Raw genomic sequence first — 21,849 nt, forward strand, 5'->3', positions numbered from 1 at the left:
GATAAAGCCCCCGAACCCTGAAGAAGTGTTGCTCCTGCAATGGTCATACAGTCCCGAAACAGATATTTCAACCCTCACAATGTAGTACAACTCTTCGTTTCGTGACCTCTACCCTGATGATTTTAACCTGTGAGAAATACAGGGTCCTATGCTTATGAAGAATCGTGCTACGATGAGGATTGGACACAACACTTGTTGGCCCACAAGCCTTGAACACAATTAGAAATATGGCGCAACCACCACTCTCTTTTCATAATCATTTCCAAGAAATGAATTTAGCCACCATTTCATCAAGATACCGGTCCCACCACCGAGGCTTATCTTCGGCAGGTCCTTTTGGAATTCGATGATACGCAAGTGCAGAATACTTTCGCGTTACTTCTTCTGTTCTTTGACTTTCGTGTATAAGATCGCCAAATTGCAATACAAAAGGAAGTGATGAGCAGCGTTGTCAAACGATTGTAAACATAATAAAAAGCAATTTGACTTCGCCTACTTTATGAACTTGTGTCCTAAATTAAGGGTAATACAATTTGGTTGCTTGTCCACATGGACGTTCTCTAAGTCGCCAAGCAAAGCCAGGGTTTACTTTCCACATGTGGATTTCTCCATGTCACAGCATAGCGTTATACAAAGACCCTGAGAAATGAAAATAAAAATTGCCGTAATTCCGCATGAGTCCCTGCAGATACACGAATGGGTGGAAATAGGTCACAGGTAATGACTGCATTGTAACGTACAGATACCAATGAGACACAAGAGGTATTACATGTATGAAAATTACATTTTCAATTTCCAATATAAATAGTGCTACTCACCCAGCAGCTTCTCACAATCTTCACCCACGTTCTCAGGATCAGAACTCTCCCAACATGAAGATTTCTTCTATTCTAGTTTCTGTTGCTTGCGCAGCTGTGCTGCTCGCAAGCGACGTTTTGTCCTCCCCTATCGGACCTCTTCACAAGCGCTCCACTAACAAGGTTATTGTTGGGTAAGAGTTTAGAAACATGTGAACCAACCCAACTTTAATATTATTTAAACATAGTCACTGACAAAATAAATGAAATGTTTGTGCCTTGCAGATACTTCCCAAATTGGTTGTACAGTCGCTATTTGCCAGCCAACATTGACTTCTCCAAGTACACCCACATTAACTACGGTAAGAGATCGTTCCTTGTCATGATATGAGGGCGACATAGAGTGGGTCAGCATGACGAAATTTTTTCTTTGTTGCCAGCCTTTGCCGTTCAATACCAAGGAAACACTCCTCAATGGGCTGACAGCGGTGTTCTCGACAGTAAGTAGATTATTGGAAAAAGCATGTTCCCGTAGACTACTCTGATGATTAAATTATTGCCCGCAGCCTCCGTCCAGTACGGCTTCCCCAAGCTTGTTAGCTTGGCTCACGCTGCTGGTGTCAAGGTTGTTGTTAGCGTTGGTGGCTGGTCTGGCTCTGTTGCTTTCAGGTACATTTACGCATGAAATATGTGAGTAGGAGAAATGACAAAACATCTGACGCTTTTTGAACATAGTGGTATGGCCTCAACTGCTGCAAACCGTGCACAATTCATTGCCTGGAACATCAACTTCATTCAACAATATGGAACTGATGGTGTTGACTTGGGTACGTACTTAGCAAACTTTACTTGAACATATGCTTTTTAAATTAATTCATGTTTGGATACTCTTCAGATTGGGAATACCCTACTTCTACCGGTGCTGGCTGCAATGCTGTCAACGCTAACGATATCACCAACTTTGCCTCCCTTGTCAAGGAAATGAGAGCCGCTTTGGATTCTAACTTCCCTACTGTCCATAAGGAACTTACTCTTGCCGTACATCTTACCCCCTGGGGAGGTGCCACTATCGTCCCTGATGCCACTGCTTTCACACCCTATGTTGACAGATTCAACGTCATGTCCTTCGGTAAGTTACCCATACTTATACTATACCATCATGTGAATCATTAATGAAAACAACTAAACAAAATTTCATCACCATTTCTATAATTCAGATGTCAATGGAGCGTAAGTATATAACAGGTCTATCACGCTATATACATTTCCTTTTACTAACTATTTGCCATTCTAGTTGGAACGCTACCAGTGGTCCTAACGCTCCTCTCCATAACACCCCTGGTTATGGATACCCATACGGTCTTGTCGAAGGTGTGCAGTCTTGGATTGCTGCTGGTGTACCAGCTAGCCAAATTGCCGCTGGTGTTGCTTTCTACGGTCGTGCTCAAACACTCACTGTCTCCTCTACTACTACTCAATACAACCCCGGTGTTGTTGGTGCTCCTCTCGGTGATCAACTTGATGCTCCCTGGCAAGATGCTTATTGCTCCAGCGACACTCAGGCCGCTTCTGGTGTCTGGAGATATACCTACATGCGCTCCCAAGGTCTTTTGACTACCCCTACTACCGCTGCTTCTCCCTGGATCCGTAGCTTCGATAACGTCACCCAAACTCCCTGGTTGTTCAACCCTTCCAACAAGCAATACATTTCATATGACGATCCCGTCAGTATTGGCGTCAAGGCTGATTATGCCATCTCTGCTGGTCTCGCTGGTCTTTTCTGCTGGAGTGTTGACGAAGACAATGGTGAATTGCTCGCTGCCATGCAAAAGGTTATCTCTGGAAACACCTCTCCTACTGCTATTACTACTGGTAAGCTTCAAATGTGCCTAATTTGAGTAAAACAGACATCGTACTAACATTTTATTAAAGGTGCCTCTTCTACCACCAAGGCAACCACCACCACCACCACCACCAAGGCTACTACCACTACCACTAAGGCTACTACCACTACCACTAAGGCTACTACTACTACCGCTGTCACCACAACTGCCTCTGCTACTCCTACTGGCTCTGGAACCTGCACATCAGCCAACAACGGAGCTATGGTCTGCCTGGCTGCTGGTACCAGCACCTCATATGAGACTTGTGTCAATGGTGGCTGGGTTGTCCAGAACTGCGGTGCTGGCACTGTGTGCCAAACCTCTGGTTCTTCCATCTACTGTGGTTTCCCTTAAATGACAGTACCTGTTATCAGAGATATTAACAGACATAGTTCAGACTAAATTAAAAATATTTATTTTATGCGATAAACTTTCTGTCCTTCAATGATTTATATTTTGTGTTCATGGGAGGATGATATGTTATCACACATCTTGACCATAGAGAAATTGCTTTGGGCCAAAATTCGGCCAGCCTGTGACCTCCTAATTTTTTTTTTTTTTTTTTTTTTTTGGCTGACTGCACTTCAGGTGCCTATAGCGACTTTCACTGTGTTCGTCATGGAAGACGATTCAAGGAGAAAAGCAAAGAAAAACAAGAAGGATAAGAAAAAGAAGGACAAGAAGAGCAAGAAAAGCAGAGAGCATAGTCACGAAAACACTTCCTTGACTGATCAAAATCCAATTGCTGATGAGCCAATAAAGCATGCGACCATTGCGAGAGGGCATAGCTCAACGGAAGTGTCGCGAGATTCTGGGAGTTCAAAACCTGATCACTGGCACCCCGCGCTTAGTAAATCAAAGCATAAGAAAATGAAAAATTTAGTGCCAAAGAATGGTATGGATGACTATGGATGGTCTTTTTCGTACCGGTGAAATTTGATATTTATATGCAGCACCCATAACTGACTATGCAAACGCTTTATAGATCAGATACAGATGAGTGATAGTGAAGTAGGAGAAAAAGAATCCCATGAAAAGTCAAGCACAATTGTCGATTCTGGAAAGCAGGAGAATTCTCGAGTATCGCAAGATGATGATTTAAACATTCAATCTGCTTCAGCGACCGAAGAAGGACAAAAATCCCTCAAGGACAAATCGAAAAAGAAGAAAGATAAATCAAAACAAAAGAGCAACAAGAGGAAAAAGGATTCAGATGACGAGAACGGCGATAAAGAAGCTCGAAAAAGAAAACGAAAGGACGACGAAGCCAAAGAGTCCAAACGGCGAAAAGAGACGCCTACGCGATCCGAACCCGCAGAAAAAGCAGATGTTGCAAATAACGAAGCAGCTGGAATTCTTTCTAGGTAAGTATCCTGCATCAATAGAGAATATAGTTTACCGTGCTCTAGTAATGAACATCTTCGTGTTCGACATAGCGCATCAAAAGTCATCGACGAAGAGGTTCCTAATGTTAAATTATCGTCAACGCCGCCACTGGATACGGTAAATCAGAAGGCGCCAAGGAGAGGAAGAAGAAAGGAAAAAGTCGTAGCTATCGGTGAACAAACATCGCATTTATATCCACATCGCGTCAAAGTGTACCCTGAAAATACAGATCCTCGGAAAATCTACAAGTCGCGTGCTATTGGCGTTCCAAGACGTCCAGACTTTTCCGTTTCAGACTCTGATTCGGATAGCGATTCTGATAATGAAGGAACCGGTCCTCTTAACGAATTACACACCAAAATGGTCCAATATAAAGCGAACGATGTCAAGAAATTTGAAAGCGAAGGGCTGCCTGTCAAGACTGGAAAATGGGATGTTTTGGAGAACAGAATTTTAGAAAAGAGGCTGAAGAAGATTGCAAGGGTATGTAAACGATGTTGGTGAAGAAGAGTCAATTTCTCGTGCCAATTTTAACAGACTATCTTGCGTCGCAGCGGCGGAAAATGTCGTTTGAAGACGTGCAAAATTCCTTCTTTTCTGAGCCTTTTGCCAAAGACAGAGAATTTTGGTGGAGTTTAGGTACATTTTTACTGTGCTTATAACGGCCCTCATATTACAGTTCCCATCTAACCCTATTGCATTTAAACAGCTAGGGCTTTTCCACAAAGAACTATGCACAACATTTTCTTACACACGAAACGGATATTTGATGAAAACAATTATCAGGGCCAATGGGACGAAGACAGTGATGCAAAACTTATGGCGTAAGTTAGTTTTCGTCATCGACATTTTGTCAATTTGTCACTAATTGGTGTATGCTCTGTCTTCTTTATCTTGTAGGATGGTCACGGAGCATGGTCCAGCATGGGCTAAAATCAGCCAGGCTTTAAGCCGAACAGCAAACGCTTGCCTTGGCCGATATCGTTTGATTGGCAATAGGGAAAAAGGAAAGCAAAACTGTAAGTGCAATGCAGATATAATCACCACTCAGGTTTCATTGAGCTCAAACTGATCCATTTGCTATCCTTCGAGCACAGTGGGGCCATGGTCTGCAGATGAAGAAAACATGCTCATTCAAGCTGTGAAGAAGTATAAATCGGAGATGAATATCACGAACGACAAGGATATATCTTGGACATATGTATCTACTGTATTTAAGGGATCTAGGAATCCTCTGCAATTACGGTATAAATGGTAAGCCTTAGACACAACGAGCTATTTCAATCATGACTCGACCATTAAGCAATTGCTTTCAAAGGCATATTATTAGCCCGTATGTTAAGGAAGAAACGGTTCAAAAGCCGACGTTTGATCAAGATAACTGGCAGAATATGAAACAGGAACTCGTGAGAAAGTAGGTGATCTCTTCAGAAAACGGCGAGTCACTACTATTCTACTGACGCTGTTTTGCGATATAGATTACAAGCTGGAAGTTGGGAGCACGAATCCCAGGTACCATGGGCTACTTTCCGAGATAAAAGTTTTACGCTGTAAGTTGATAAAAATGACTATGCTACATTGAGGTTTCTTTTGCTAATGGTGTCCGAATCGGTAGTGACAGTGAGGCTAGTCGAAAATTGTATTATAGAATGCGAAATAGAATCACTGGTTTTGAGTCTATGAGCCTGAAAGGTAAATATATGTTGAAGAATCGTCAATTGGCTACCCGACAGCAGTATTAATGCAGTGCTTGTTACCTGCTTATTTCAGATATCTTTACAAAACTGCGCGAACAACTAGATAGCGATGTTGTCGACGATTCTGATCTATCGTCTTCATAGCCATAGTGTAGATAAATGATAATGTATGATGGTTGATGTTATTTCGAATAAAGTATACATGCTAAGTAATCGGTTTTAAATATGCAAATGTTTAGAACTTTCAATCTGCCGAAATATAATACAGGGGGTTATGTTGTAAAAGGTCAGGACTCAATTAATTAGTACAATGGTTTGCACAAAGGAATCTAATTCCCATAATGCGATATTTCACAACGATATGTAAAAAGCATTGGAGTTATACAGTCTCTACTTGTGCTTTCCGAAGATAGAACTGAATCCCCGCTTTGAAAACGTTGTCGATTTGACTGTATTATCAGTACTGTTGCTCGCATATTGTTGCAAAGGAACGCTGTTGCCAACGACGTGCTCTTGTTTGGTGTTTGTAGGTGTAATATGATTACTCGCGTAATCCCCACAGTCAACACGCCACACTTTGATGACACCAACGTTATCTGCGGATACAATGATCTGACCATTAGGATATGTATAGTTTAGAGCATTCTTTCTTGCTTGCTCGTTTTCTTCAGCTTCAAGTTCAGCTTGGGTCGCCAAGTTGCTTGCGTTGCTCGCCGACCTGTTCAGATTGGGCTCAGTCGCGGCTAACTTGGATGGTTCATCAGGAATAACTGTGTTATTGTAGATGGTGTCTCGACCCGTTCGAGCAACCAGCTGTCTTGTGCGAGTGGGAGCGAAAATCGCAGCAGTGACAACTTGATGATGGCCTTCAAAATATTCATAGCCGCCTTTCAACTTCTCCTTGACCTTTTCACCGCCACGCTTCAACCAACCGGACACTCGTGTAGGTTGGCCATTATGGTGTGTACTGTTGACCGCCGTTTGAACAAGATGCTCGCCAAAATGTCCGAGTGTTGCTGCTGTTTTATATCGACTATCTTGAAGATAATGGAATGGTGAAAAGCCAGCTTGTTCTGTCTCCCATAAAAAGATATTCTTATCCTCACTTCCACAAATAATTTGCCGGCCATCATCACTAATTGAAAAGTTTACGGGTTAGCAAAACATCCATCATTGGGCTATTACATGTAGGTTGTCACTGCTGTACCTGAACGTGGCTCTAATTTGCATGGAAGGATTTTCCAGACCTTTATATTTAGCCACAAGCCCTTTGTCTTTCAAATTAATCAGACGAATGCGCGAATCGTTGCTTGTGATTAGCAATTTTTCTTCGCCGGGAGGCATACCGGGCATGGACTCAATACCAGTGATTTTACGAGTTTTCTTTGAGTTCCTGCTCTTGTTGGAGTCAAGAGTGATTTGAGTGTTATATTTTAGCCCTTCAGTCTCGTAAAAGAAGCAAGATCCAATGTAAGACCCAGCAACAGCAATTTTGCCATCCTGAGTGAAGCCGACTGCTGTGACCATGTTGGAGTCAGGAACCTCATTCCAATAGGCTACCTTCTTTTCCGGGATGTTCCAAAGGCGTAGCTTACAATCCAACGAGCCAGAAAGGAAGAAACGGTCATCTCTAGGATGAAATGTGATAGATGTGACAACATCCAGATGTTGGAAGACGCACAGGCACTCCTTTCTAGTGATGTGCCATAGTCTCACAGTCTTATCCATTGAGCTTGAAAGCAAAAAGTTGTTCTACATTAAGAAACTAGTCAGTAATCGCTATATATAGCTTTAAATGAAAAGCTTGTCTCACCTTTGACCAACTTATATCCAGAATATCTGCCTGATGTCCTTCGTATTCATGAACAGGGCTATCTTCGAATACTTTGATAGATTCTTCTACGGGAACTCCTTTGGTGGTTTCATCTTCGGTTTGCTGGCTGTCATGGCTGTCATCTCCAATCACTTGCCAAACTCGCAAAACACAATCTTGTCCACCGGAAGCCAGATATCTACCATCTTTGCTGAACTTCAATACCCAAACTGCGCCGGCTGGTTCTTCTGGAGCCAGAGAATCATCGTCCACTGCAGATGTTACGGGATTGCTATTATTGACATAGTCACCATTTGCCTCATCATTCTGCGAAGTTGCCAATGTTTGAGCAAATATCATGCGAGAAAATACTTTGTTTGGCTTAATTTTGGACCTCGTCTATAGAGTATGGTGAGAAGCTATATTCCTCGATTGCACTGTCAGCATATATATTACTATACTATACCTTGACAATAGGCTGTCCGTGGGGTGCCGCGCCAACGTTGCGAGAAGATACTGTCGTTATAACACTACGACCATGTGACTTCTGAGATTCAACACTAGGGCGCCCTTCAGCAGTTGAAACACTTGACGCATCACTATCTTCACTTGCAATAGACTCTGAGACACCTCCAGCCGTAGACTTATTTCGGTCTTTCTTGGTGCCAAGTTTGTTCATAACCGAAGATTTTCTATTAACGCACTTGTAAGAAGGAGCTATACGTCAAAACATAACCAAGCACATAATCAAATTAGAACTTACAGACTCTTTACCGATTGGTGACTGGGTTTGGTATCTGAAGTTGACTGTCGATGATTCTCCTTCTCGGCCTGGTCGGAGTGTTTGGCCACCTGTATATCTTGCACTTCTGTTCCATCCTTTGGCAATGCTCGTTGAGATACACGACGAATTATATGAAGCGATAATGGGTCAATTGACGGCTGAGATTCCGGGCGTTCCTTCCTCAATACATCTCCTTCTCCAGCCATATCAGGTGTTAAAGTCAAGCTATGAGGATTGCTAGTTGGTGTCTGATATTCTGAATACGGTGTTGGAACCGAGCCTGCATTTAAAATGTCATCGGAAGGCAAGCTGATATGACTAGGTGGGACTTTGACGCCTGCATATCCAACAGACTGACCATGGTTTTGGGCTTATAAACGAAGTGAGTAAGATGTTACAATCTGTGTAGCTTTGCGAAAATAGGATACCTTCTTGGATAGAGAGATCTTTAGCTGGTTCCTCTGCGTGGGAATGCTCTTCTGGCTCGCTTGTATGGGATGACGAAAGGCCAAACTTGGGGACTAGATTTGACAGCAAATTCATGTCAATTGAAGTGTTGTATGGTGAGTAAGCAGGTGACGTTCTTTTCGCCATGGCAATTATTTTGCTTGAAAATGACAAATTTTGTTTCTCCGCGCTACGTTTTGGTTCCTGCTGGCTGTTCAAAGTTCAAGCTCACTGATGCTTTATCATCGTCATTTATGAATAGCATTCATTTCGCTTTCTTCAGCATGCTTTTGTTGCATCTATATAATTAGTACATGCTATTGAAGACACCAGGAAGGTTTCATGTTAGCTTATTCACTCCAATGGAAACATTTTATGTATATGCGTACTCGGCTCATGTACGTGAAATGCCAATTGATGCACATAAAATGCGAACTGAGCAGTATCATACTTGTCACTAGATTGTAGGAAAATCGGCAACCGCCTTGGATTGATCATATTGCCTATTTAAGGGAGGTAGCATGAGAACACCATGACGGCATTGGACGTCGGACGAAGTTACCAGATTTGAGTTATACATACTCATCAAGTTATTGAATGAAAAGACAAAGCATATTGAATAAAATCATGAGAATGGATGCTTCCATCAACGCGTTAACACTGGCTGTCTAAAATCTGACACCTTAAGGTGACAATTCCACTTTCGGGTTATGCCGTGACAGCGATTCTTTCAATGCCCGCAGTGGAAATCTCAAAGAGCAGGACGCCGAAGTGGCTCGCTCATTGTGCAAGCCTTTGCATCGATCACTGAAAATGTTAGAATCACTGGTCACCACGCTTCTCAATACGTTTTTGGGAGCGTATATATCCAACCTTAACTATAACCAAATGAAAATAGGAATATGGAGTGGTACGCCGAGTGGATCTATTGCCAATAAGTTGAAGGGAGCATACTAACAGAACTTTCAACATAGGGGAAGTGAAACTCAACAACCTACTTTTAAAGAAAGAAGCCTTGGATAAGTTTGACCTTCCCATTGATGTTATTAGAGGTGATTTTAGAGCAAAAAGCACGTCCGATAGACTGGCAGGCACACCCTCACACTAACATGGATTTACCATAAAAGGACATTTGGGAGAGCTGACTATGAGTATTCCATGGTCCAATTTGAAAACGAAACCTGTCCAAGTGCATATCAAAGACGTCTATGTCCTTGCCGCTCCCAGAAATGAAAGCAATGTAAGTGTTTGGGCAGATGGCCATATCTACGTCACCTTTATTGACCAGGGCAAATAGATCACTGTGGAAGAGGAAGAAAGACGAGCTCAGCAAAGAAAGCAAGAACGTCTGGCTAATGCAGAGTTGATTGATAACTCCAATTCCGTACAAAGAAAAAAACCAGAAACCGAAGCAACCACAGCTCAAGAGGATGCTAAAAACAGTTCATTTATGAGTCAGCTGGTGACTAAAATCATCGACAATGTTCAAGTCTCCATAAAGAACGTTCATGTTCGATATGAAGACAATGTCTCTAATCCAGGTCACCCGTTTGCGGCTGGTGTTACACTTAGTGAAGTTAGTGCGCTTTCAACTAACGGTGAATGGGTACCAACGTTCATCAGCGAAATGACAAATACTACACATAAGGTATGGTACAAATATATCCATGCAAAACAGAAGGTGTACTGGTTCGTAATCACACAGCTAACATTCTATTAATTCAGTTGGCGACACTTGAGGCACTTTCAGTATACTGGAATACGGACACACCCCTACTTGCTAAAGTTAGCCCTGAAGATTTTGGAAAAGAGTTTTATGCAATGGTGAGAGCACTTATGTTTGACAATGGTTGAAAAAGTCCTCTTGATGGCCTAACTGGTGATCCTATGCATAGATATCCAAGCCAGATAAAGAGCAGGCTGATAACAGATACGTACTTAAACCTGTATCCGGCACGGGCAAGGTAAGTTGATGCTATCTGATTTTCGCTAATGAGAAGGCCATCAAATTAAGCATTTCTTCTACAAATACCATCATCGCAATTAAAGGTGACAATAAGCAAGCAATATGGTGGATCGACTCCAAAGTTTGACGTGAATATGCTTTTTGAAGAACTGGGATTTATTGTTGATGAAGAGCAATATCAAGATGCCATATTGACGGTAGATCTTTTCCATACCTACTTGAAGAGACAACAAGTAAGTATATGTCTTGTAAAGCTGGAGCCGCCCTTTACTGTTGACATAGACTGACCTCCTTCAACTTGTATCAGTACCGAGCGCTGAGACCCCCGTTGCCAAAGACCCCAAAAACGCACCCAAGGGAGTTTTTCAAATTCGCTCAACGTGCAGTATTGGATCACATACATGAGAAGAACTACAAATGGAGCTGGGATCATTTTCGCAAAAGACGCGACGACCGAAAGCAGTATATTTCTTGCCATGTAGATAATGAACTTGGAAGAGCCACTGCACAACAAAAGGAAGCTCTCAAAAAGCTTGAGCAAAAGCTTAGCTTTGAAGACATTCGATTTTACCGGAGTATGGCAAAATCAAAGCTTAAACGAGAACGTGCTTCAATAAGTAAGGTATCCATTGTGTAAGCCACGCTGCAGGTAGGTTATACTAATCCTTGAAATCTGAACTCTTTCCTGTAGATCAGCAAGCAAAAACTCAAGAGACAACAGCTAAAAAAGCTGGCAACTGGTTGAGTAGCTGGTGGGGCGGCTCGTCTGAGAAACAGAGTAATGGTGGCGATGAAGATCCTGAATCAGCAGAGGTTACGGAACAGCAACGACAGGAACTTTTCGAAGCAATAGATTGGAATGAAGATAAGGCTGCTCTTTCTATGGCAGTGGATATGCCCAAAGATGTGAGTTTTCGATATTATATGTACTATCCTTTGCGGCAAAACATTGATTACCTTGCTTGTAGACTATGAAAGCCTTGATCCATGTCAAGCTAAAACGTGGATCTTTTACTTTGAGAAAATCTCCACACTCTAACGTAACACAGGATTTGGTCACTCTGGTATTCGATACAGTCACTTGCGATATCATTCAGTACCTTGAGTCACTCAAGGTATCAGCAGCCCTCGGAGATCTACGACTATATGACGGCTCAACAAAAGGAACGTTATACCAAAAGATGATTGGTGTCAAAAATAAGAACCAGAAATCGAGGTATTGTAGGTCATTATGCTGGACATTTGATTATGTATTAGTTAACTAACGCTCAAGAAATTCAGGGAGATCAGCATACGCGATCAAGAAGAATTGGAGAAAAGCTTTGATGTAGGGGAGCATCGAACTGTGGAAAGTGATCCTTTCTTTTCAGTCATCTTCGAAAAAGGTCCTCTTGACGGACGAGCTGACAATGCCATAACTGTGAAGATGCATCATTTGGAGATTATTTACAATCCAGAAATCATCAAAGACGTAATGCGTTTCTTTAAGCCTCCAGAAACTAACATGGAAACCGTCAATGCTTTGATTGAGGTGGCAGGAAACACTTTGGAAGGATTGAAAAGGCAAACTCGCGCAGGCTTGGAGTATGCCTTAGAGAGCCACACAACTTTGGACTTAAGAGTGGATATGGATGCACCAATCATTATAGTTCCAGTAGAGTAGGTGTTTTCGAGATAGATTAAGTGTTGTCTAGGAAACATACCGTTACTTTACTAACCTACATCACCGTACAGCGTTACAAGAAAGGATGCTTGGGCACTTGTTGTCGATGCCGGTCATATCAATGTTGAGAGCAATCTTGCACCAAAAGAAGCAATCGACAGAGTTCTCGCAAAGCAGGGCATGGAGTATTCAGAAGACGACTTCAAGGAGCTAGAAAGCCTTGTGTACGACAAATTCAGCATCAAGCTTACCGAAACAAAAGTCCTCATTGCAGAATCAGTAGACAAGAGTCGCCAAGCAATTAATGATCCAAGCGGTGCTGAAGATGCTCACTTGATTGATCAGATTGATATGGATTTCTTGTGCGAGATCTGTATCGTTCCAAAACGCACTCAGCTCACTAAAATCAAAATATCCGGTCATTTGCCTTTGGTGTCTATCAATTTTTCAGACAAGAAATACAAAACTTTGATGAATATTATCGATATCATTGTGCCATCCATTGATGATGAACCTAGTGGACAAGAATCAGTTCAAGATTACGGTGCTGCCAAATTGGAAGACGAAAATATGGTCCTATCGGGTAAAATGGATAACAGCAAAAGGACAAGCTATTTTGGAAAACCAGTCTGGGAGACACCACAGCCTGAACTGTTGCTGTTATCCGACACGGAGGATTCAGATGATGACGAAGATTCAGTTCAGAGCACAGAGGGATACACTAGTCATGACAGTTCAAAGACTTCCAGCATGAGAAGCACTCGCGGAAATGACGATGCCCAAGTATCAAATGAGTACAAGCAAACAAATTTTTCACTGTCATTTCAAATTGATCGAGTGCAAGCAACGTTGAAAGAGGCTCACTCTAACAGCACAGAGAGCGACATACTTCTCTGCGATGTGGTATTGGAAAACTTCTTGTTGGTGTTTACGCAGAGAATGTTTGACATGAATGTCGATGTTTCTTTGAAAACTTTAAGCGTCATTGATAGGATGGAGCATGGAAATGAATTTACCTACCTTATCACGTCTGATAAGATATCGCCAGATGGTAATAACAATGAAGGAAAGAAGAACTTAGTCAATGTGCAATACAAGAAGATCAACCCAAAGAGTCCAGAGTATGACAAGATTGACCAATCTGTTGATGTCGAACTTTCTGCTCTCAATATCATCGTGACAAGAAGTTCGATATTAACGTTGTACAACTTCATCCTCTCAACATTTACGGGCCCCACAAAGGAGAATAATCCAGCAACTCCAGAATCGAATCGCCGTGAAAGATCTGAGAGCAGAGTGTCGATCGCATCCAGTGTAGAGTCTAAGAAACCCGTAGAACAATCGAACACTCCGCAACAAACTGGCACTGGGGTTATCAAGGTACAAATTTGCTTAGAAAGTTTGGATCTCATTTTGAATGATGACGGAATCCGCCTAGCTACGGGATGTTTGTCTCATGGAGATGTATCTGTGCTGGTCAAACCAACAACCCTGAGTGTAGATGTTAAAATCGGCAATTTCGAACTCAAAGATGACACCAATCGGCCTATGGCTCCAAATGAAGATATTGAGACAAGTCATTCAAATGTTCAGCTATTGTATCTGGAAGGAAAGGAACTTGCAACTTTCAGATATGTGACCTACGACAAAGAAGCCAGCCGTTATCCGGGATACGACCAATTGATATTTTTACGCATGGGTTCCTTACGACTGAACTTTGTTGAGAACTCTGTACATCAACTTATGGAATATGGATCTCGGTTTGCCGAAATGAAAGGTGTTTATGACGCAGCTAGAGAAGCAGCGTTTTCTTCTGCTCAACAAATTCAGCAATCAGAGGCACTACTACATTACGATATTCGAATTAGATCTCCTACTGTTGTCTTCCCGTCAATGGACAGAAAACGGCCGCAAGATAAAATGATTGCTCGGCTCGGCGAGATATCGGTAGAAAACAAATTCTCAGAATCCAAAATTGAGTTGAAACCAGAAGGCACATCTCCAGTAACAATCAAAGAGAATAGCATTCGAGCAAGAGTAGAATCCATAAACTTGAGGTCAGAATTCATGACGAAAGACGAAGAAACAGGGGAAGAACAACAGCAAGTGCTTGACATACTGAAGGAGCTTCACCTGGATTTCAATGTAATCACTATAAACCATGTTCATGGCACTTTAATACCAGACACTCAAGTAAACGGCGCCGTTTCCGACATACAAATGAATCTTACCGAACGGCAATTCAAGTTTCTCATTGAAACATCTAACAGCATTACCTCAGCATTTACAACTGGTCCTGAGGATACAGAAGAACTTGAAAATGAAGCCACAGATCAACTGGCACTTCAAGCAATGCAAAGCGTAGGTGTGGCCGACGGTTCTAATGCTCGTTCCAGTGAAACGATAAAGCATGTTGTCAAATCCGAGGCTTTATCAAAGGAAGATACAAATAAGCAGCCTGGTGAAAAGCCTTGGTCTACTTTAGATCTGAATATCGACTTTAAAGATATCAAACTTGAAATATTCCAGTCTGAAGCCATCATCAAAGAAGAAGACTTGCCAAAATGGAGTCTCGCTAGCTTTTCATTGGAACACACGACTTTCAAAATGTGTAACAAATCAGACTCTTCATCAAATATGGAACTTCAGATCGAATCCATCGTACTCAGAGACACGAGAGTTGATGTCAAATCTGAATTTAGGGACGTAATGAATCGGATTCGTACCGATGGCCCTCAACTGCAACTTCGTCATGAGACTTCTCCTCCGAATCCAAGTTCTGATCAAACATTACTCGTAGCTCTCGATACTCCGCACATCATTTTGTCTGTCGATCACATTTTTGCCTTGCAAAAATACTTCATGGCTCCGTTTACTGTGGAGCAAGCAACCGAAGCTCAGAGATATGCAGAGACTCAAAAAAAGAAAGCATCCACTGATGTTACCAAACCGCAAACCACCCGTAATACAACCCACGGTCGTGCTACGCGCGCTACCAAGGCTCAGAGCATCGATCAGCAAACCCCCAAAGGATCTTTTTACTACCGTATAAACATCGTTGACCCTGAGATTGTTCTGCTTGCCAACCCGGCCTTACCTAACTCAGAGGCGATCATCTTATCTGCGGAACAAATTCTGGTCTCCCAACAAGCACTGATGACTATCAACGTTTCCAAGATCGGAATGTTCCTATGTATCATGAACAAGAAATCCGAAGCGTCAATTCGTTTTGTTGAAGACTTTGAGATATCCATGTCCATGGAGAGCCATACTTCTGCAAACAACAATATCACCAGTATTGTGATCGATTTAACGACTTTCGTATTGAAGCTATCGTACATGGACATTACAGTCATCAGCACTGTCGTGAACCGAGCATTGGAGCTTTTGGGTCAGTCTAACTCTTCTGGTCCTCCTCCCGATTCCAAAGAAGATGATGACAATAGCGATGACGAAAGCGTAGACAAAATCTCGGAAATAACGGCAGCCCACACCGAAGCACCATCGGTGATGTCGACTAGCGTTCTTCGACGAAGAATGAACAATGAACCCTACATTGTGATGTCAAGAGAAACAGTAAGTAACCTGATAAAGCTCAAAACCTGTTCAATCTCATGTCAAGTAACACACCATTATTTCAGCTCAAGCTCAACAGTCAGGGAATACAGATCATTCTTATGGATGATCTTTACGAAATGCCAATTTTGGACATGAATTTGAAGCCGTTTACAGTGAACGTGTCCGATTGGTCGAAGGCTGTAAGATATCATTCGATCATGGCAAAGTGAAAGATGTCAATGAAGTACTAATGGAATACATGTAAATTCTTAGCTTTTGGTCGACTCGTCGTTCTCGCTATACACTGGGTTCTTTAACATCAAAAACTCTCATTGGGAGCCTCTTATAGAGCCTTGGAGCTTTAATGTGAAGGTTTCTAGAGCCTTGATAGCCGAAAGCTTAGAAATTGATGTGTCCTCTAAACGAAAATTGGAGATCAATGTTGAACACACTTTTGTGGAATCAATGTTGAACTATTCGAACGGTCTCGGAAATGGCAATAAGGTAAGTAAATGGAACTACCAATGACTGTGTATGCTACATTACTGATACCCCCACATTAGCAACAGTTCGAAGTGGCTCGTGGCTCCTTAAAACCTTATCGTATAGAAAACCGAACTGGATACACTATCTCCGTATGGAATAGCCAATATCGCGATGTACCTGATAACAAGCAGCTTACCCAGGTCAAAAATGGAGAAAACCTGCCATGGTCCTTCACGGATTGGCGAAAGCAAAGAGAGGTTTGTGGACGATGATAGCACGTTTTTGTATCGAAAGAAAATCTTTGCTTATCACTTTTTCTGACATATTAGATGGAACTCTCAACCTTTGGCAATAATAATTTAGGAATTAGGTTCGACGACAAGAAATGGGAGCCTTTGAAGGCCATCACAATTGATAGACAAGGAGAGCACCAGTATATCCTTCGACCCAAAATCAATGAAATCTCACACCGACTAGTGGTCGACATCAAAATAGTAGACAATGTAAAGGTTGTTACCTTGCGCTCTGGCCTCCTACTTCAAAATCGAACATTGATACCTCTTGAAGTGACCATTACCGACAGCAAAGGAACAGAAATACACGACGCTTCCGTTATTCATCCTGAAGCTGACTTTTCTGTCCCTATCGATGAATGCTACGATTACTGGTTCCGTATCCGACCTAAAGGTATGATTATAATCCTTTCGGTTTGCAGAGATTGCTCTGTTGTTTAACATCGCTGCCCTTTGACTTTTAATTCTCTTAGTGGAAGGATACAAGATGAGTGAAAAAGCCATGCATTGGTCTGACTTAACACTTTCCAAGCCACCAGATAGTATTGAATGCAACTACGAAGAAGTTGGCCCGCCAAGCTTTCGTTTCCATGTAAACAGCATCTTTGATAAAAAGAACCCGGCTTCAAAGTAGGTTTCATAGTCTTTGCTCAAAAAGATACACGAGGATATTTATGAATTCTTTCGTTTTCTAGACGATATCCTTTCATGAAAGTACAACTGTCTCCACCAATCGAGATTGAGAACCTGTTGCCGTTTGATATCACCTATCGTGTAGTTGACAAGGACTCCGGTCAGGACTTTTCGTCCGAATTGGAAAAATCCGGCCGTAGCCCTCTTCACATCATTGACCTGAAACATTTGTTATTAATGTCCATCGATGTTCATGATACAGGTATGCTTGTGCACAGTATAACCTCATATTCAATGCCAAAGATTACTCAATGCCTCTTCTTTTTTTGGCTCAGCTTATCAAACCAGTGAATTGGTTGTTATCAACAGTCATCGCAGCAATGAAATAGCAGCAGAACAGACATTGATCTTGCTCGACTCCAATAATCGTCCGTTGCGTCTAAAACTGTTCTTTTCGTAAGTTTTTATTGCGTCTGGTTTTATCAAGATGGGTAAAATTTCTGACCATGACATAGGGATGTGCCTGGTACCCCAGGTGCCCGCCGGTTGAGCATATGCGCACCATATGTAATCATAAATAAGACTGGACTGTCAATAAGCTACAAATATAAGCCCTTCCTGCAAACCGCAAAAATAGCTGCTGGTCAAGGCGATGATGATGTTGAACAGACGGAAGTAAGACAAAATATGTTTCATTTAACGATTGTGAGGAAATGTCGACTTACAAATATATTTTAGGCTGTACCGGTGTACATGTTTTCCTACCCAAAAGATGATCATAGAAACAGAGTACAACTTCGTTTGAAGGACAGTGGATGGAGTCAGGTATTATATCATACTAGAGCTTAACGTGGAAGCCACAGCATTAATCAAAACCGCATTATGGCAGCCAATAAGTTTCGAAGCAGTTGGTAGTACACAAGAAATCGGTATGCCGAAGGTTGGAGACAAAGAAGTGTATCTAGGAATCAGTGTGACTGAAGGACAAGGAAAGGTATGACATCAAGTTTGTTCATTCTCCATTTTGAAGAAAACCAATGCTAACTCAACTTTTCAGTTTCTTCATACAAATATAATCACCATCACCCCAAGATACATTTTGAAAAACAACCTTGGCTTTGACTTGCGATTCAAAGAAACTGGGGCTGAAGACGATCAATTCCTAAGTAATGGAGGAAAAGGTGTAGTCCACGACTTACAAAAGTCTCATAAATCCAAATATTTGTCGATTCGTCCATCCGGGTTGCAGAGCCAGTGGTCTGCACCTTTCAACATCAACCATATCGGAACCCTCTACGTCAAACTTGAGAGTTCAGAGGAGGTGCCGGTTCTTCTCGCGAAAATATCCATATTGCTGGAAGATGCTACTATTTTCATTGTATTGAGCAGAGATAATGGAAAATGGCCATACTTGATTATCAATGACTCATCCGTGGACATATCACTGTTTCAGCAGGTAAGCACATTCCAACAGCCGATTGAATCCATGCTATGTGTGTTATATTGACGAAGAACCGCGACACTAGAGCGAGAGTGCCACCAAAGATGACGAATCATCCGTTTATAATCTTTGGACAAAGCCAAAAGTATATGAATTAAAATCAGGTGCCACTATGAAGTATTCCTGGGATTTCCCGTCAATGAAAGACAAAAAGGTTGTCCTTGCCATTGGCGAAAGAACAAGAGCAGTTGACATCAAGGAGATCGGACACCAAGTTCCGTTTAGATATCGAAAATCAAGACGTGACCCGGGTATCATGTCCATTGATGTTGTGGCTCGTGGTCCAATGCAAATTCTTCGACTGAGTGACTACGACCAATCCTCTAGCATGTTCAAGCTCAAATCTTCGGCTTCATCTGCAATGGGGTCTACAATTGTTGATGAGAGTGTTCGAGAAACTTTCGAAGAAGTCGACGTTGAACATGTCATCAACTATACGATATCAGTCGACTTACAGGGCATAGGTATTTCCATCATCAACCAAAGACTACAGGTAACTAAAGATATCATGAAAAGATGCCCTAGTAAGTAAATGAAATTGGCTAACCTTCTGTGATAGGAAATGGCATACGTTTCAATGAAGGATCTACAGGTCAAGGTGACGGACTCCAGTATATACCAGTCTCTGCGTGTGTCTATTCAATGGCTACAGGTAAGCAATGCTGTTTTGAATATTCACTATTGATCAATGAACTTCATGTATGCAAACTCATAATGTTGACATCGTAAAGATCGATAACCAATTTTTCGGCTCAACCTTCCCGATATTGCTCTACCCAACAGCCATCCCTAAGGATGACACTGAGAATATTGGATACCCTACTTTTCATTTTGCGATCGACAAAGTCAAGGACAATTCTCAGGGAGTCCTTTATCTGAAATATTTCTCTCTCCTATTGCAAGAAATGACATTCGAAATTGATGAAGACTTCTTGTTCGGACTGATGGAATTCTCGAAATTCAGTGTTCCTGGATGGGAAAAACAAGAGCCAAAGTAAGATCTAGCAAATTTTAATCGTTATCGGTGTGATATTAACAAGTGATCTGTATAGGATCCTTTGCTCGGAAGATATGGATATACCTGACCCCAAAGTTCAAGAGGAAGCTGAAGAGCTCTATTTCGAAGTCTTCAATATTCAACCAATGAGGCTTAATCTTTCCTTTGTGAGAACTGAGAGGATCAATGCATCTCCAGTGGAAGAACGGTAAGCTGTACTACATTAATTGCAATTGCATTTTCTGAGCCACAACTAATTTATCTCTCATAGAAACTCTGGCCATTCTCCACTGATGTTTGTCTTTAATGTTTTCACTATGACAATCGGCAGCGTGAATGTGAGTCTATTAAGTCCATGATTTGCGCACTATGACTGTCGTTAATGCTAATTATGTCTTTTCCCTAGGACGCACCTGTGAAACTCAATGCGCTAGCGGCCGAAAACATGAGAGTCAGTTATAATGACCTAATCAAACGGATGACATACCATTATGGCGAACAAGTCGTATACCAGATACATAAAGTTATTGGTTCCGCAGATGTCATTGGTAACCCAGGTAGGCAGTCTTTTCTACCAAAGAACAGCTCTCTCATCAGCTACTAAAAACATCTATCACACAGTCGGCCTCTTTAATACCTTAAGCTCTGGAGTGGCTGAATTGTTCTATGAGCCTTATCAAGGTGTCATTATGAGCGATCGACCTCAGGATCTGGGTATTGGTATAGCAAGGGTATGTCACTGAAGCATTTTAAACTTATCAACTCCCCCACTTACTTACTGCGCCATCATACGTTTTATTACAGGGAGTTGGAGGGTTCTTCAAAAAGAGCGTTTTCGGATTCTCAGACAGCTTTTCAAAGTTCACCGGCAGTATTGGCAAAGGCCTGGCAGTTGCTACTATGGATCGCAAATTCCAAGATCGTAGGAGAGCCAATATGACCAGAAATCGCCCGAAGCATGCTATGTACGGAGTCACTCAAGGTGTTAATCAATTTGGCACCAGCGTTGCCAGTGGAGTAGCCGGCCTTGTGGTAATGTGTTACTTACGGATGCTCACCACTCACTACGCCTTTATTGAAACTTACATTATTACAGAAACGTCCGATGGAAGGTGCATCTAAAGAAGGTGTTGGTGGCTTTGTAACTGGCATGGGCAGAGGATTAGTAGGGTATGTTTTTGGAAAGTGGGGTTTATCATTGTTTATTCGAACTAATGTGAGCGTATGTTTACAGAGTGGTGACCAAGCCTGTAGTTGGCATGTTTGACTTAGCAAACAACGTAAGCCAAGGTGTTCGCAATACCACCACTCTCTTTGATGTGAACAGCATTGATCGCCTTCGTTTACCGCGTTACATCGCTGGAGATGGCATTCTTCGGGTAAGTATTTTCATATCTCCCCGTTACACCTTCATATTTTAACGATGAAGCTAATCAATACCCTCCATCAGCCATATTCTCAACGAGAAGCTTTGGGTCAAAGTTGGCTGAAGGATTTGGAAAATGGAAAGTTCTTCAGCGAGCTCTATATTGCTCATTGCTTACTCACCACCAACGAAATGGCCGCAATACTCACGAATACCCGGATCTTGGTGATTAACACTCGAAAATCCACATTGGAATGGCAAGAACACTTTTCAGATATCGAGAGTCTAGTGTTCAAGCAATCTGGAATTCTTATTAAACCAAGAACGGCAAGAGGGGAACCCTACATACCCATTCCGGAACCTTCGACCGCCAAGTGGTTCTTTGCTAAAATTGAAGACACAGTTGCTCAGTGGGGCGAGCAACAAAATATTGAATCGTAGATGTATACCCAAAGAAACGCAGTGCCTTCATGCAGTTACCAATATACATCATTGCCATAAAAGATGTTTATAATAAAGCTTTACTTTTTACATCGGTTTCGAAATCGCTCCATTTTTTAGAGATAGACTACTCACTAT

The 21,849-nt window shown here is 42.0% G+C and overlaps 4 protein-coding genes across 4 annotated transcripts; 3 read left to right on the forward strand and 1 right to left on the reverse strand.

The window, feature by feature from the left end:
• Positions 1–1,530: 1,530 nt before the first annotated feature.
• Positions 1,531–2,575, forward strand: K450DRAFT_165969 (uncharacterized protein; the record flags this gene model as incomplete). The annotated part of the gene is made up of 3 exons (XM_051584053.1): positions 1,531–1,624; positions 1,693–1,930; positions 2,092–2,575. Coding segments are annotated over 3 exons (816 nt in total), but the record flags the coding sequence as incomplete, so codon positions are not given.
• A 677-nt stretch (positions 2,576–3,252) lies between these two features.
• On the forward strand, positions 3,253–6,000 carry K450DRAFT_224662 (uncharacterized protein). Its single transcript, XM_051586253.1, has 11 exons — positions 3,253–3,575; positions 3,666–4,044; positions 4,117–4,549; positions 4,621–4,705; positions 4,776–4,890; positions 4,967–5,085; positions 5,164–5,320; positions 5,385–5,480; positions 5,545–5,616; positions 5,682–5,758; positions 5,837–6,000. The coding sequence occupies exons 1-11, from the start codon at positions 3,299–3,301 to the stop codon at positions 5,905–5,907; spliced, it is 1,881 nt and encodes a 626-aa protein (XP_051448199.1). The 5' UTR covers positions 3,253–3,298; the 3' UTR covers positions 5,908–6,000.
• Positions 5,855–8,564, reverse strand: K450DRAFT_224669 (uncharacterized protein). Its single transcript, XM_051586254.1, has 5 exons — positions 8,344–8,564; positions 8,043–8,268; positions 7,577–7,975; positions 6,971–7,515; positions 5,855–6,898 (listed from the first exon to the last, which is right to left on the reverse strand). The coding sequence occupies exons 2-5, from the start codon at positions 8,253–8,255 to the stop codon at positions 6,154–6,156; spliced, it is 1,902 nt and encodes a 633-aa protein (XP_051448200.1). The 5' UTR covers positions 8,256–8,268; positions 8,344–8,564; the 3' UTR covers positions 5,855–6,153.
• Positions 8,565–9,620: 1,056 nt separating this feature from the next.
• On the forward strand, positions 9,621–21,711 carry K450DRAFT_268716 (uncharacterized protein; the record flags this gene model as incomplete). The annotated part of the gene is made up of 34 exons (XM_051592891.1): positions 9,621–9,717; positions 9,782–9,859; positions 9,935–10,047; positions 10,105–10,455; positions 10,533–10,631; positions 10,703–10,771; positions 10,857–11,006; positions 11,081–11,390; positions 11,465–11,679; positions 11,742–11,989; positions 12,055–12,432; positions 12,508–16,012; positions 16,078–16,194; positions 16,268–16,498; positions 16,558–16,737; positions 16,810–17,167; positions 17,247–17,403; positions 17,469–17,668; positions 17,742–17,862; positions 17,922–18,081; positions 18,145–18,231; positions 18,296–18,400; positions 18,464–18,862; positions 18,933–19,400; positions 19,467–19,559; positions 19,639–19,901; positions 19,960–20,112; positions 20,176–20,242; positions 20,311–20,461; positions 20,526–20,635; positions 20,709–20,936; positions 21,001–21,074; positions 21,139–21,283; positions 21,355–21,711. The coding sequence occupies 34 exons, from the start codon at positions 9,621–9,623 to the stop codon at positions 21,709–21,711; spliced, it is 9,837 nt and encodes a 3,278-aa protein (XP_051448201.1).
• Positions 21,712–21,849: the final 138 nt, after the last annotated feature.

Source organism: Umbelopsis ramanniana, assembly GCF_025399195.1.
Source record: "Umbelopsis ramanniana AG unplaced genomic scaffold K450scaffold_6, whole genome shotgun sequence".
Lineage (NCBI taxonomy): Eukaryota > Fungi > Mucoromycota > Umbelopsidomycetes > Umbelopsidales > Umbelopsidaceae > Umbelopsis > Umbelopsis ramanniana.